At 48.6% G+C, this 15686-nt stretch overlaps 1 protein-coding gene across 13 annotated transcripts in view; it reads left to right on the top strand.

Moving 5' to 3' along the window:
• Positions 1-15686, top strand: part of eml5 (EMAP like 5) — a 247936-nt gene that overhangs the window by 85325 nt on the left and 146925 nt on the right. For all 13 annotated transcript variants that reach the window (XR_015513746.1, XR_015513744.1, XR_015513745.1 and 10 more), the window contains exon 5: positions 12889-13074. Coding sequence is in view for 4 of the 13 variants with exons in the window: in XM_087290991.1 (XP_087147117.1) it covers positions 12889-13074 (186 nt within the window). In the remaining 9 variants the exon portion in view is untranslated. The remainder of the gene's footprint in view (positions 1-12888; positions 13075-15686) is intronic.

Genomic DNA, 15686 nt, shown 5'->3' with positions numbered 1-15686 from the left:
AAAAACAGAGACAGTACCTGTAGCAAAGACGAGCATAGCATGTGATGGGATTTAATTGGGTGTCAGATCAATGCAGGCACACAGTATTCAGCAAACGACAGGGGTTGTCATAACAAAGAAACAACCCAGATAGCAAAGAATTCTGGCCCAGATTTAGCATAAGTCTGTCACAGCAGGCATCCATCCGGCACTGGCATACAGCATGTGGGCCAAACATGGCCCTGGTTTGGCAGAGATGGCACTGTCTTCAAGGTGACACACAATATTTGGGCCACATACAAAATGTAAGGTTTGTCCCAGATGTTATTAATTGATGTGTGGGCCATGTAAGTTTGGCCTATTTTGACTCACACGTGACAGCAAGCCTAAAACGTTATCATTCATGGGTTTATCAATTTTATTGCAGTCGTGACACACCAACATATCTGTCCCATTTTAGGCTCAGTTATAGGCTAGCAACTTGGCTTATAATTTATAAATTTGCGCAGAATCTTTAAAGACATTGTTATGCAACTTAATATTTTCTTTCCAACTTAAAAAGTCATTCCAAAAATCTTTAATCATAAAATAATTTAAAAAGTATTCAACTGGAGTTCCTCTGCAGGACTCAAGACCTGTTAAACACTCCTGCCACTGGCCTTTCTTCATTTCCACAGCTCTCTCAGCGCCACTGTGCTCTACATAGTCACAATGTGTTGCCATTTTTTGAGAGGTGTTAATCAGGGTATGGCGAAGGGTATTCGCTACTCTGGACCAACCGCATGAACCCAACATAGAATAAATGAATTGTCTTTTAGAGGTAATGCACTAACAAGGAAAACAAAGACATCCTTCAAAGCCCCTAGTTGCTAGTGTGACTCCTGATGCTTGGGTATAGAGGTTTACCTACACAACTTAAATGGTAGAATGAATTGGATATCGATCCGTAGTCAGTGTGCACACATACATAAAGGCTTTTGACAAATTTCCTGAGGTTTTCTTTCAGACCCCACAGGCTTGTCTCAATCCTCTTAACTGCATACATGCACAAAAGTCTCATGATGAGCCTGTATGGTTTGACTGGAGCAAACCAAGGCCGTCTGCTCAAAGAATCCCACTCACTGCCTCCCACTACACACAGCATAATCACAGCTTCACCCACAGGGCTCCACAAAATCACCATATTTACAACATGGCCATCACAACAGTGGTTTAGAAATGGGATATGTGACAGGAGCTGCACACCACACAATTAGATGTAACTAGATTAAGGTGTAGTGGGCCACCCTGGACTAATTATCCTTTTCCTTTTCTCGCAGTATGCTAATTATAGCTGTCTCGGTGACTTTAAAGCTGTTTGATTAGTCTACATGTGCCTGATTCTGGAAGTCTTGCACACATGAGCAGGAGGAGGTTTTTCCCCGTAGAAAAAAAAAAAAAAGACGTGCCTCAGGATGAAGACAGGCTGCCTCTAATGGAGCCTTGGCAGATGAATAGCACTGACTCATGTTGATTATATTAAAGCTTTACCAGAGCACAGACCTGCAGAAACACAGGAGCCTGTGATTCACAATGGCTCTGAATGTCCCTGACGTAATGCAGCCTGGCTGTCTGGAACCGCACCGTCTGCCCCAGCGCAAGGTTGCTAATGGGCCAACGACTGCTTTTTCATCTTTTCATTCTTTTTCAGTCAGCTTTTTGCCAGATATCCTGGATTGAATAGACAAAAATCCTGCTAAATGTACAGTATGTTTAAAACTTGCAGCTGTGATTTTAATAAATGGTGACAAAGCTTTAGTCTTCTTGTTAATTAGAATTTTAGCATGCAAGTGCTTTTATTGAACTGTAATTGTATAAATTAACCTTTGAGAAAAAAAAAATGTTTTGTATTGAGCATGTGGTCATAAACAAAAAATACAGTATTTAAAAAAATCTTCAAATCTGACCATCCAGGGGCCGTTCTAAGAAGTCATTGGGTGTCTTTCCATTTTTATAATGATGACACCCAGATTTACTTAATTAACAGTGGTGTAAAGTAACACATTACAAATACTCCATTGACTGTAACTGAGTAGTTTTTGTTTTACACAAATTGTAGGTTTCTAAGTTTTAAAATTTTGTACTTTTACTCCCCCTTAAGTACATTTTAGTGCTGTATTAGTATTTTTACTTTACTAAATACATATAGACAGCTAGCTCTCACATGGTCGCCCACTGAAGCTAAGCAGGGCTGAGCCTGGTCAATACCTGGATGGGAGTCCACATGGGAAAGCTAGGTTGCTGTCTGAAGTGGTGTTAGTTAAACCTGCCTGTGTGATTGTTAAATCCATGGATGTCCTTTGAAAAAGAGTAGGGGTTTAACCCCAGCATCCTGGCCAAATTTGCCCATTGGCCTCTGTCCATCATTACCTCCTAACCATACCCATATCATAATTGACTTCATCACTCTGTCAACTTTCCACCAATCAGCTAGTGTGTGGTGTACAGTCTGGCACAATATGGCTGCCATCGCTTTATTCATCAGTGGTCGCCACAGTGGAATGTACCACCAACTTATCCAGCAAATGTTTTACACAGCAGATGCCCGTCCAGCCGCTACCCCTCACTGGGAAACACCTATATACTCTCATTCACACACATACACTACTGACAATTTAGCTTACCCACTAATTTACCAACTGTATAGCACATGTCTTTGGACTGTGGGAGATACCGGAGCCCACGCGAACTAAGGGAGAACATGCAAACTCCACACAGAAATGCCAACTGACCCAGCCGAGACTCGAACCAGTGACCTTCTTGCTGAGAGGCGACAGTGCTACCCTCTGCGCCACCCACTGCCACTTTATGTTTTTATATTCTGTCTTTTTATTTTACTTTAACTTATGTACAGCACTTTGGGCAGTCTTTTGACTGTTTTTAAGTGTACTTTATAGATAAATAAACTCGAACTTGAACAGACCAGGCATGCAGACAAAGAAAGGTGAATGGGGTCTAATTTGCAGAACGTTCGAGGTTACTAAAGTAACCCTTCGTTCCCCGAGGAGGGGAACGGAAGCACTATAAGTGGATTTGATTGTTAAAATCCACGTATTGGGAGGTTCGGTTCAGAAGCTACTCGTCTGAAAGAGTATTGAACGGGCCAATTAAGAATGAATTGGCAGCGCAAGCCTGCGCAGGTGAGCGGCATAAGCAATCAACTGAGTATATAAGCTCACCTGGCGCCAGCAGACGCTATCCTTTTTAAGCTGAAGAGACTTTTAACAGCTAAGGGACAGTCATTATGGCGACGAAGTATAGTGCTTCCGTTCCCCTCTTCGGGGAACGAAGGGTTACTTTAGTAACCTCGAACGTTCCCCTTCGGGGGGAACTTCAGCACTATAAGTGGATTTGATTGTTAAAATCCACGTATTGGGAGCCCATTGAAAGCGCCACAATGACTGCACCTTACCAACACCCACCATGAGAGAGCGGTCAGGCAAGCGTGACGCACCCAGATCATGAGAGGCGTGGTCCTCCAACGTGCCCTTGGCCCTAACTTATCCCACTTCAAAAGAAGTTTTACGGAATAGGTATCTTTTTTGGGAGTCGCTAGCGTCTAGATAATTCTAGGAATATACGACAGTACGTTGGGAAGCGTGCCATCCCAGTAGGGAGGACGCTGCGGAGACCATCCGCACCCAATAGGGGGAAACAAATGGAATTACATATGGACTAACCCTGAAAAGGGGGAGTGCGCATAAAAAGGTGGTTAGCAGATAGGGAAAGCACGGGTCCGCCCAGGGGGGGAACTTAACCGTGGCGGAAAAAGCATATGGGGATCACCAGCGGGGATCGGCCATAGCAGGCACCTATACCCAAAACGCGGGCTGACCAGCAGGCAGACCTACTACGTAATGGGCCAGCAAGTGACTCCTCCGCTGAGTCAGTGCTGGGGGCCTCGGAGGAATCTGCAGAGCTCACCGAATGGGGAACTTTACTGACAGACAGGAGGGTGCACATCTCTCCGTGTTAGGGAAAAAAGGCACCGCAAGCGTGTACAACACCTACCGAGTTGTTACCTCAATCACCAAAGGTACCTAACACCCTTGAGGAAACCGGCTCCACTCGCAGATTATAAAATCTTGCAAATGTGTTGGGTGTCGCCCAGCCCGCAGCTCTACAAATGTCTGTTAAAGAAGCGCCACGCGCACACGCCCAAGAGGATGCAACGCTCCGAGTGGAGTGCGCATGCACTCCTGGGGGGCGCGGCTGGCCTCTGCTCAAATAAGCACATGAAATGGCCTCCACAATCCAGTGGGATAAACGTTGTTTAGACACGGCACTTCCCTGCTGCCGTCCGCCATAACAGACAAAGAGCTGCTCAGAAGATCTAAAGTTCTGAGTACGGTCCACATAAATGTGCAGAGCGCGAACTGGACAAAGTAAAGACAGGGCTGGGTCTGCCTCCTCCGGGGGCAGCGCTTGCAGGTTACTACCTGATCTCTAAAAGGAGTGGTAGGAACTTTGGGCACATAACCCGGGCGGGGTCTCAGAATAACGTGAGAAAATCCCGGCCCGAATTCCAGGCACGAGTCACTGACCGAAAATGCCTCCAGGTCCCCGACCCTCTTAATGGAGGCCAACGCGACCAGCAGAGCTGTCTTCAGGGACAGAAATCTTAAAGATACTGTATCGAGTGGCTCGAAGGGATCAAATCGCAGGCTCGTGAGAACGAGGGCGAGATCCCAAGAGGGCGTGAGAGGGGGGCGAGTTGGATTAATTCGCCTAGCGCCTCTGAGGAACCGGATGATGAGGTTATGCTTTCCCACGGTGCCGCCAGCCACCGCGTCATGGTGAGCGGAGATGGCAGCAACGTAAACCTTGAGAGTGGAGGGCGACAGCCTGCTGTCCAGCTTCTCTTGAAGGAAAGAGAGCACAACACTGATCTGGCAAGATCGGGGGTCTTCTCTGCGAGAGACACACCACTCAGTGAATAGACTCCACTTCAGGGCGCAGGCGCGCCTCGTGGAGGGGGCTCTAGCCTGAGTGATGGTATCAACCACCGCGGGCGGCAGGTTACCTAAGTCTTCCTCGCGTCTATGGACCACACGTGGAGGTTCCAGAGATCGGGACGAGGGTGCCAGACGGTGCCTTGTCCCTGAGAAAGTAGGTCCTCTCTCAAAGGGATCTGCCAAGGGAGGGCCGTCGCGAGGAGGGAGAGCTCTGATATCCAGGTTCGGTTGGGCCAGAGGGGCGCAACTAACAAAACCTGCTCCTCGTCCTCCCTGACCTTGCACATTAACTGCGCGATCAGGCTCACTGGGGGAAACGCATACTTGCGTACGCCCCGAGGCCAGCTGTGGGCCAGTGCATCCGTCCCGAGAGAGCCCTCGGTCAGGGAATAAAACAACTGGCAATGAGCGTTCTCGGGGGAAGCAAACAGATCGATCTGGGCCTCCCCGAATCGCGCCCATATCAGCTGGACAGACTCGAGGTGGAGTCTCCATTCTCCAGAGTGAATCTGCTGCCGTGAGAGCACATCGGCTGCACGGTTGAGCATACCTGGAATGTGAATGGCGCGCAGCGACTTCAGCCGCGGTTGACTCCAGAGGAGCAGACGGCGGGCGAGCTGAGACATGCGGCGAGAGCGCATACCCCCCATGCGGTTGATATACGCCGCCGGAGAAAAACGGCGGAGAGCAAGGAACACTGCCAACAGCTCTAGGCGATTGATGTGCCAATGCAGCTGGGCACCTACCCACAGGCCCGCAGCTGCATGCCCGCGACACACGGCTCCCCAGCCTGTGCTGGAAGCATCTGTCGAAACAACAACATGACTGGACGCCTGTCCCAGAGGCCTGCAGGAACGAGGGGTCGTTCCAGGGGCTGAGGGTGCGGCGACACAGCGCAGTAACAGAGACTCGGTGTGTGCCCGCATGCCATGCGCGTCTCGGAACTCGATCTTGAAGCCAGTGCTGAAGTGGTCTCATATGGAGCAATCCGAGCGGCGTGACAGCCGCAGCGGAAGCCATATGCCCCAGGAGCCTCTGAAAATATTTCAGTGGGACCACTAACTTGCTGTCGAGCTCCCTCAGACAGTTCAGCAGCAGGCGAGCGCGCTCTCCGGAGAGGCGCGCTACCATGGTGACCAAGTCCAGCTCCATCCCGAGAAAAGAGATCCTCTGCACCGGGGCGAGTTTGCTCTTTTCCCAGTTGACCTGCAACCCCAATAGGCGGAGATGCCGGAGCACCTCGTCTCTGTGCGCAGTCAATTGCTCCCGAGAGTGGGCTAAAATCAGCCAGTCATTGAGATAATTGAGTACGCGGATGCCCGCAAGCCGCAGAGGCGCTAGGGCACCCTCCGCGAGTTTGGTGAAGACCCGCGGAGACAGAGAGAGCCCGAAGGGGAGGACCTTGTACTGCCATGCTCGACCTTCGAACGCAAACCGCAGAAACTGACGGTGGCGTGGAAGAATGGAGACATGAAAATACGCGTCCTTCAGGTCTATGGCTGCAAACCAATCCTGAGGACGAACGTATCGGAGGATGCGCCTCTGCGTAAGAATTCTGAACGACAGCTTGTGAAGGCAGCGATTCAAAACGCGCAGATCTAGGATTGGCCGTGACCCACCGCTCTTTTTGGGTACGATGAAGTACGGGCTGTAAAACCCGCTCTCCATCTCGGCTGGAGGTACCGGCTCGATTGCACCCTTCGCCAGGAGGGCAGCAATCTCCTCTCGCAAGACAGGGGTGGACAGGGGTTTGACCCTGGTGAAATACACACCCGTAAACCTGGGAGGCCGTTTGGAGAACTGTAGTTCGTAGCCGAGTCTGATCGTGCGTATGAGCCACCGCGAGGGGCTGGCCCGCGCTAACCAGGCAGGCAGAGCCCTCGCTAATGACATCATCGCAGCAATCGTTGACGTACCCGCGGAGGGGCAGCGAGGAGCGGGTGTGCTGATCCGGGGAGCGCGAGGGTCCCACAGAAGAGCTGGAGGAGAGCGTTTCGCTCTGGCTCCGCACCCTGACTCCTGAGAGGGGGCTTGGGGGCTGGGAGAAGGGAGACCGTCCCCCCAGCGCCCGAGAGCTGCTGTCGGAGCATGCAAGCCCTGCGAGCTGAGAGGCAGCGCGTCCCAGACTGGCGGGGCTTGAGCTGTCACATCCGGGGAAGGGAGAAAATGCTCTTTGATCAAAACTTTGGTGGCACTGAAAAGTACCGTTGGATTTTTGGCCCCGCCCTCCAGCGGGGAAAGAGCAAGTCTCCTCTTCTCCGGATGGCCTGTCTCAGGGACGCTTCGCGGTCCGTTTACCGGACTTAGCGGCGCCCTGGGCAGGAGGGGCTACCGGCTTTCGGCGTGCTCGACACGCTCGCTTCGCCGGAGGCGGGGGCGGGGCATCGGCCGTTGGCGGGTGCCCTCGGCAAGGAGCAGCGGAGGTGGATGGCTCGGCCGGGGATGGAGCGGGCTTACGGCCCCACCGATAGATGACTTTGCCCATCGCATCCGACTGCTCCTTCACCGCCTTGAACTCCTGGGTGAATTCACCGACGGTGTCGCCGAACAGGCCAGCCTGGGATATGGGCGCGTCAAGAAAGCGAACTTTGTCGACATCGCGCATATCTGCCAGGTTTAGCCAGAGGTGGCGTTCCTGGACCACAAGTGTGGACATCGTCCTCCCCAGTGCGCAGGCGGCGGACTTAGTGGTCCGGAGAGCATAGTCGGTCGCCGCACGCAGCTCGTGTAACAAGCCTGGGTTAAACCCACCCTCGTGCAGCTCGGCCAGCGCCTGCGCTTGGTAGCGCTGGTAGGTGGCCATCGCATGCAAGGCGGAAGCTGCCTGGCCCGCAGCCTTGTAAGCTCTAGCTCCGAGGGAGGCAGAAAACTTACAGGCTTTGGACGGGAGACGGGGCGGACCACGCAAAGCGGGGGCGCCACGCGGACAAAGATTGACCGCAATGGCGCGCTTCACCTGCGGGATCACCTCATACCCCCTGGCAGCTCCACCATCCAGGGTGGTGAGGGCGGAGGCGGACGCAGCGCGGGCAGAGAAAGGTGCCCTCCAGGACTGCGTGAGCCTACTGTGCCCTTCCGGGAAGAAGGGGACGAGAGGCTTCGAAGGCTTCGCCTTCTGATCCTCTACGTAACACCCATCTAGTCGGTCCGCCCGCGGGGCTGGGGGATAAACCATCTCCAACCCGACGGCCGAAGCAGCCCGAGAAAGCACGGCCAACATGTCCGCTTCAGGATCCGTTTTGACGGCGCTCGCTTGCCCAGAGGGGGCGAGCGGGTCCGGATCATCGTCGGACAATGAAAGCCCACCCTCCGATGCCGCGGAGGACATCTGATCTCCGGTGTCAGCGAGCGTGAGAGCTACCATCTGATTAGACGGATCACTCCCAGTACCCGAAGCTTGGATGGAGCACTTGGAGGAGCGAGAGGTCCGCGATTGTCTCTCGCTGAAGCCCTCAGATCTGCCCGAGCGCCCGCTGCAGAGCAGGAGGCAACTGGGGTGGCTCGCTCTCTTACGAAAGCTAACCGCGATCTCAACTGCGCAACGGTCATGGCATCGCAGTGACGACATGAACCGCCCCCGAGCACCACATTAACATGCTGGATCCCCAAACATGTAATGCAGTGATCGTGTCCATCATCCGGAGCCAGGAAACCCCGGCAACCAGAAACGCACAGTCGGAGCGCCATCCTGAAAAGGACGTGCTGCACGACTGTGTTGCTCTTTTAGGATTGCAACAATACGCACCGCTCTTGGAGGACCGGACCCAAAGGGACGCCAGGCAAGGGAGATACCCAGCTCGACCGTCTGCCGCTGCGTGGACTCGCTCTGGACCGGGATACAATCGTTCTCTCGAAATGGCTGTAGATCAGCAGGAGGAACCCTCATAAGCTCGATCAGAAAAGGCTCTGAAGCGAAAAGGATAGCGTCTGCTGGCGCCAGGTGAGCTTATATACTCAGTTGATTGCTTATGCCGCTCACCTGCGCAGGCTTGCGCTGCCAATTCATTCTTAATTGGCCCGTTCAATACTCTTTCAGACGAGTAGCTTCTGAACCGAACCTCCCAATACGTGGATTTTAACAATCAAATCCACTTATAGTGCTGAAGTTCCCCCCGGAGGGGAACTGTTCCTTTAAACTAAATCAGGAGAACTTTCACAAAAATGTCCTTAACACAAATGACACCATGCAAAGAACAGAAGAACTAAAGAAAATTAGTAATCAATGTAACTAATGATCTATACAAGGAGCAGGTGGAGGCAATCAATAAAACAATGAGTAACCATAACAATAGAATACAACAATAGAAACAATGACATTTCTTATAAAGAATGAATCAAAGGAACTGCGAGATTCAAAAATCTGGAGAGTCTATAGCCTGGGCTCACAATGTCCAATTTAATAATATACTATTGTAGACTGCACGAACATGACTCCATACACAACGCCATACTCACACTGTAAAGGCTGGGACACACCAAGCTGACATTTCAGAACCTCATTCATTCATTTTTCTTAGTCTCTGGTTTATCAGAGGTCACCACAGCGGAATGAACCGCCATCTGTTCCAGAATATGTTTTACACAGTGTAAACACCCATACTGGGAAACACCCACACATTCACACACACATTCATACATTACTATTCAATTCACCTATAGCGCATGTTTTTGGACTGTGGGGGAAACCGGAGCACCCGGAGGAAGCCATGGGGAGAACATGCAAACTCCACACAGAAATGCCAATTGACTCAGCCAGGACTCAAACCAGTGACCTTCTTGCTGTGAGGTGACAGTGCTAACCACCATGCCACTCATATTTTAGAACTTTATTGTAGGGAAAATCTGATTGAATTGGCTGAGGCTAAGGATTACAGGAATCTTTTGGGATTTCCAGGTTTGTCTCAGTAGCACTCTGAAGTTCAAGTAGTACATACTATAGATACAGTCTATATAAGCATACAAGCATATTTCTATAAGTACTTCTAAAAGTATGCTTGTAAGTGTACTCACTTTTTCAGGTTAAATAATAGTATATGTATATACAGTATTTTATTAGTCTTCTGAAACCTCTGTGTCATAATTAAATATAATAATTTGATGTGAGATTTAAGTTACATAAAAAGTTACATAAAATACATATTTTTGGTCACAGTGTTACATTCAATCATTTGAAGAGATTGTTCACAGGGAAAATTAAGGAAATTTTACTTACAGTTTACTTACCATAAAGTGCTTTCAAACTAATCCTGCACGATATTGGAAAAATCTGACATTGCAATATCATGTTTTGTTGTTATATACAGTTTGGGCTATAAATAATTGGACATCGACACAATTCTAACATTTTTAGCTCTATACACCAACACAATGGATTTGAAATGAAACAAACAAGATGTGCTTTAACTGCAGACTGTCAGCTTTAATTTGAGGGTATTTACATCCAAAGAATGTTCCTTAGAAGCCAATTGTCTAATTACTTTTGGACCCTTAACAAGTGGGAGGCACATATGCAAACTGTTGGAAAGTTGTGGCCAAACTGCCCTTGTCTCCCCATAGACTTCCATTCAGATGCACGCAAATGCACAGGTCAAAACATCTCTCTGGACAGGAATTAAAAACATGGACTAATCGCTCACTTTTCATCGATTAATGTCTAATTATCTTGTTTAATCCCGCTCATTTTCACATCGCAGTACAGCAGAATTTTGCACACACAAACTAATTCCTACAGCGTTCACCTGATATGTATGTAAATACCCTCAAATTAAAGCTGACAGTCTGCAGTTAAAATACATCTTCATTTCATTTCAAATCCATTGTGTTGGTAAATAAAGCCAAAAATGTTAGAATTGTGTCTTTGTCCAAATATTTGTAGACCTAACTGTATATTGCAATATGGAAATGATTAACTCTATTTTGAAAGATTTTATGAATTTAGATCGACTGGGATGATCTAGACCGTTTCTATGTAGTGCATCTGCATAATTTATAATAAATTACAAACAAAATTCAAGAAATTAACAGTTCTTTATGTTTTTTGGGGAGTCTAACAGTAACAAGTAACAACGGGGTAGTCTAACATTAGTAACAATCAAATGTTAAATATCATTGTCTTAATTGTTTAAAAAAAGAATAAATAAAAAATGTAATAAAATCTTTATCTTTTAATCAATAATAATGAAACCCACGATGTTACTATGGCAGATTGCGATATCAATGCTCAAAAAATATATTGTTCAGCCCTATTTCAAACCTTTATGACTATCTTTCTTCTATTGAACACTAAAGAAGATATTTTGAAGAAAGCTGAAAACCAGTAACTGCTTGTAGGACAATCAAATACAAGTTTCAGCTTTATTCAAAACATCTTTTGTGTTCGAAAACGATGACAGGATTTTCAGTTTTGAGTGAACCACCCCTTTAATTTAAAGCTAAATTTTGTGTTGATATAAAATTGATATAAATTTTGAACTTCATGACTAAATATTGTATTAGTCTTAATAAAAAACATGAGTATTAATAACCTAAAATTAAACTTCACAATAATATAACATGTGAAATCAATATTTGATTGTCAGTGAGTACAGAAATTAGTATCTGACGGTTTTTCACCGCTCAGCTGGCCACTACAGGTTTTCTTGCAGGAGGCTGTTGAGGACGAGGTTGAGGTCATGCACAAATGCACACAGTTGACCCAAAGTTCACCTCATGAAAAAAGCTTGGAGGTGTCACACACGCACAAATCCATGCACACACACACAAACACACAGCTGAATCAGAGTCAATGAGCCAATTATTATGCACTGGCTGAGGCTTTCCAAGTTTGTTCTGACTGTGCTGTGTGTGCCTGTGCATTTTAATGATGTGTTTAACGAGTGTAAGCATTAGTATGTCAGCCTGTGTGTGTGTGTGTGTGTGTGTGTGTGTGTGTGTTTGTGTGTGTGTATGTTTCCCAGAGATGGGTTGGGGCTGGAAGGGCATCCGCTGCGTAAAAACGTGCTGGATGAGTTGTTGGTTCATTCCGCTGTGGCGACCCCGGATTAATAAACGGACTAAGCCAACAAGATAATGAATGAATGAATAAGCAGAAAGAACCCTCTGAGATTAAAATCTCTCTTTCACATGAGTGACCTGGCCAAAATTAGCAGCAGTACAGACTTTACAGGACAAACTTCACATTACGCTTCAGACAACTACTATTTTCATTACCACTCCATTTTCTGAGTGATTGTCTTAAAATCATCTAAAGACAACTATTTTCTATTTTTATATTAAAAAATATTCCAACCAGACAGAACTACACTCTAAGGATGCTTATAATAGTCGATTAACCCAGTGGTTCTCAAAGTGGGGGTCGGGACCCCCCGAGGGGTCGCGGGGCAATGAAGAGGGGTCGCCTGGTGATTTCCAAAAATCAATTTATTTTTATTAAACCATAAGAATTAACATATTTTATCCATAACTATACTAAAAATAAAAATAGTCGTTTATAGTTACTATATACTATATAGTTACTATAGTAGCTTATAGTTACTAGTTCTATTGGATTGCGACCCCTGGGGTAATTACATTATATTAAAGGCAGCAATAGCGTTAGATACATTTTGATTTTATAACATCAGGTTATACTTTCTGGCACATTTAAAGCACTGACACAAATTTAATTGGTGTGTCTGCGTCATTGCATGCAAGGTTTCTGTATTTATAACCACCTCAGAGGATATTGGGGGTCACGAGTCACTGGCATTGTTATTTTGGGGGTCGGGGTCGCAGGCTGAAAAGTTTGGGAACCCCTGGATTAACCGAAGGGGTTCAGTTGTTTATAACAGATTAATGGTATCAGTTAAAAAAAAAAAAACTATTATTTTTAAAGTTTCCCTGCGTAAATGTTATTACTGTCTCTCTATGCCCTCAGTTTTGGAGTCTGTGTGGGAACGCTTTGACACCCAAGCGTGGAGTATTTGGGAAGACTGGAGACCTTCAAACTATCCTCTGTCTAGCCTGTGCGAGAGATGAGATCACATATTCAGGTGCCTTGAATGGAGACATCTATGTCTGGAAGGGTATCAATCTAATCCGGACAGTTCAAGGGGCTCATGGGGTAAGTAAGCAACTGTTTTCCACAATGACCTCTGTCCTGAGTGACACAAATATCTGCTTACACACATTTTTAAACTGAGGATTACTTATAAAGATATTTGCTTGCCATAAAGGTTTTGTGATGGTATTTTTAACATGGAAAACGTTCGAGGTTACTAAAGTAACCCTTCGTTCCCCGAGGAGGGGAACGGAAGCACTATAAGTGGGTTTGATTGTAAAATCCACGCATTGGGAGGACTCGGATCAGAAGCCGCTTGTCTGGAGAGTATTGAACGGGCCAATGAATGAAATTAATTGGCAGCGTAAGCTTGCGCAGGTGTGCGACATCTGCAATTATCTCAGCATATAAGCACACCTGAAGCCAGCAGACGCCATCCTTTTAAGCTGAAGAGACTTTCAAACAGCTAAGGGACAGTCATTATGGCGACGGAGTATAGTGCTTCCGTTCCCCTCCTCGGGGAACGAAGGGTTACTTTAGTAACCTCGAACGTTCCCCTTCGGGGGGAACTTCAGCACTATAAGTGGATTTGATTGTAAAATCCACGCATTGGGAGCCCATTGAAAGCGCCATAATGACTGCACCTTACCAACACCCCCGATGAGGAGATAGTCAAGCAAGCGTGACGCACCCACATCATGGGGGGCGCGGTCCCTGGCCCTAATTTATCCTACTTCAACAGAAGTTTTACGGATTTAGATATATTTTTTGGGAAGTCGTGAGCATCTAGATAATTCTAGGAAATACGACAGTACGTTGGGAAGCGTGCAATCCCGATAGGGAGGACGCTGCGGAGGCCATCCGTTACCCAAGGGGGGGATAGATGGCAGAATTTACATATGGACTAGCCCTAAAAAGGGGGAGTACGCATAGCAAAAGAGTGGTTAGCGGAGAGGGAAGACACGGGTCCGCCCAGGGGGGGACTTAACCGTGGCGGAATAAGCATATGGGATCGCCTAGTGGGGATCACGCATAGCAGGCACCTATACCCAAAACGCGGGCTGACCAGCGGGCAGACCTACAACGTAGTGGGCCAGCAAGTGACTCCTCCGCTGAGTCAGTGCTGGGGGCCACGGAGGAATCTGCAGGGCTCACCTGACGGGGAACTTTACTGACAGATAAAAAAGGCGCACGTACCTCCGTGTTAGGGAGAATGGCGCAGCAAGCGTGTTTCAACACCCTACCGAGTTGTCTCCTCAATCACCAAAGGGTTACCTAATACCCTTGAGGAAACCGGCTCCACTCGCAGATTGTAAAACCTTGCAAATGTGTTGGGTGTCGCCCAGCCCGCAGCTCTACAGATGTCTGTTAGAGAGGCGCCGCGTGCACGCGCCCAAGAGGATGCAACGCTCCGAGTGGAGTGTGCACGAACTCCCGGGGGACACGGCTGACCTCGACTCGAATAAGCGAGTGAAATGGCATCCACAATCCAGTGGGATAATCTTTGTTTCGATATGGCACTTCCCTGCTGCCGACCGCCATAACAGACAAAGAGCTGCTCAGATGATCTAAAATTCTGAGTACGGTCCACATAAATGCGCAGAGCGCGAACTGGACAAAGTAAAGAAAGGGCTGGGTCTGCCTCCTCCGGTGGCAGCGCTTGCAGGTTCACTACCTGATCTCTAAAGGGGGTGGTAGGAACCTTGGGCACATAACCGGGGCGGGGTCTCAGGATGACGTGAGAGTAATCCGGCCCGAATTCCAGGCACGAGTCACTGACCGAAAATGCCTCCAGGTCCCCGACCCTCTTGATGGAGGCCAACGCAACCAGCAGAGCTGTCTTCAGGGACAGAAATCTTAGAGATACTGATTCGAGTGGCTCAAAGGGATCGGATCGCAGACTCGTGAGAACGAGGGCGAGATCCCAAGAGGGCATGAGAGGGGGGCGAGATGGATTAATTCGCCTAGCACCCCTAAAGAACTGGATGACCAGGTTATGCTTTCCCACGGTGCCGCCAGCTACCGCGCTATGATAAGCGGAGATGGCGGCCACGTAAACCTTGAGAGTGGAGGGCGACAGCCTGCTGTCCAACTTCTCTTGAAGGAAAGAGAGCACAACACTAATCTGGCAATTTCGGGGGTCTTCTCTGCGAGAGACGCACCATTCAGTGAATAGACTCCACTTCAGGGCGTAGGCGCGCCTCGTGGAGGGGGCTCTAGCCTGAGTGATGGTATTAACCACCGCAGTCGGTAGGTTACCTAAGTCTTCCTCGCGTCTAGGGACCACACGTGGAGGTTCCAAAGATCAGGGCGAGGATGCCAGATGGTGCCCTGTCCCTGAGAGAGTAGGTCCTCTCTCAAAGGGATCCGCCAGGGGAGGGCCGTCGCGAGGAGTGAGAGCTCTGATATCCAGGTCCGGTTGGGCCAAAGGGGCGCAACTAGCAGAACCTGTTCCTCGTCCTCCCTGACCTTGCACAGAAACTGCGCGAGCAGGCTCACTGGGGGAAACGCATACTTGCGCATGCCCCGAGGCCAGCTGTGGGCCAGTGCATCCGTGCCGAGAGAGCCCTCGGTCAGGGAAAAAAACAACTGGCAGTGAGCGTTCTCGGGGGAAGCAAACAGATCGATCTGGGCCTCCTCGAATCGCGCCCATATCAGCTGAACAGACTCGAGGT

This window comes from Danio rerio, chromosome 17, assembly GCF_052040795.2.
Source record: "Danio rerio strain M-AB ecotype USA chromosome 17, GRCz13ab, whole genome shotgun sequence".
Lineage (NCBI taxonomy): Eukaryota > Metazoa > Chordata > Actinopteri > Cypriniformes > Danionidae > Danio > Danio rerio.
This window is presented reverse-complemented; position numbering and strand designations above follow the sequence as displayed.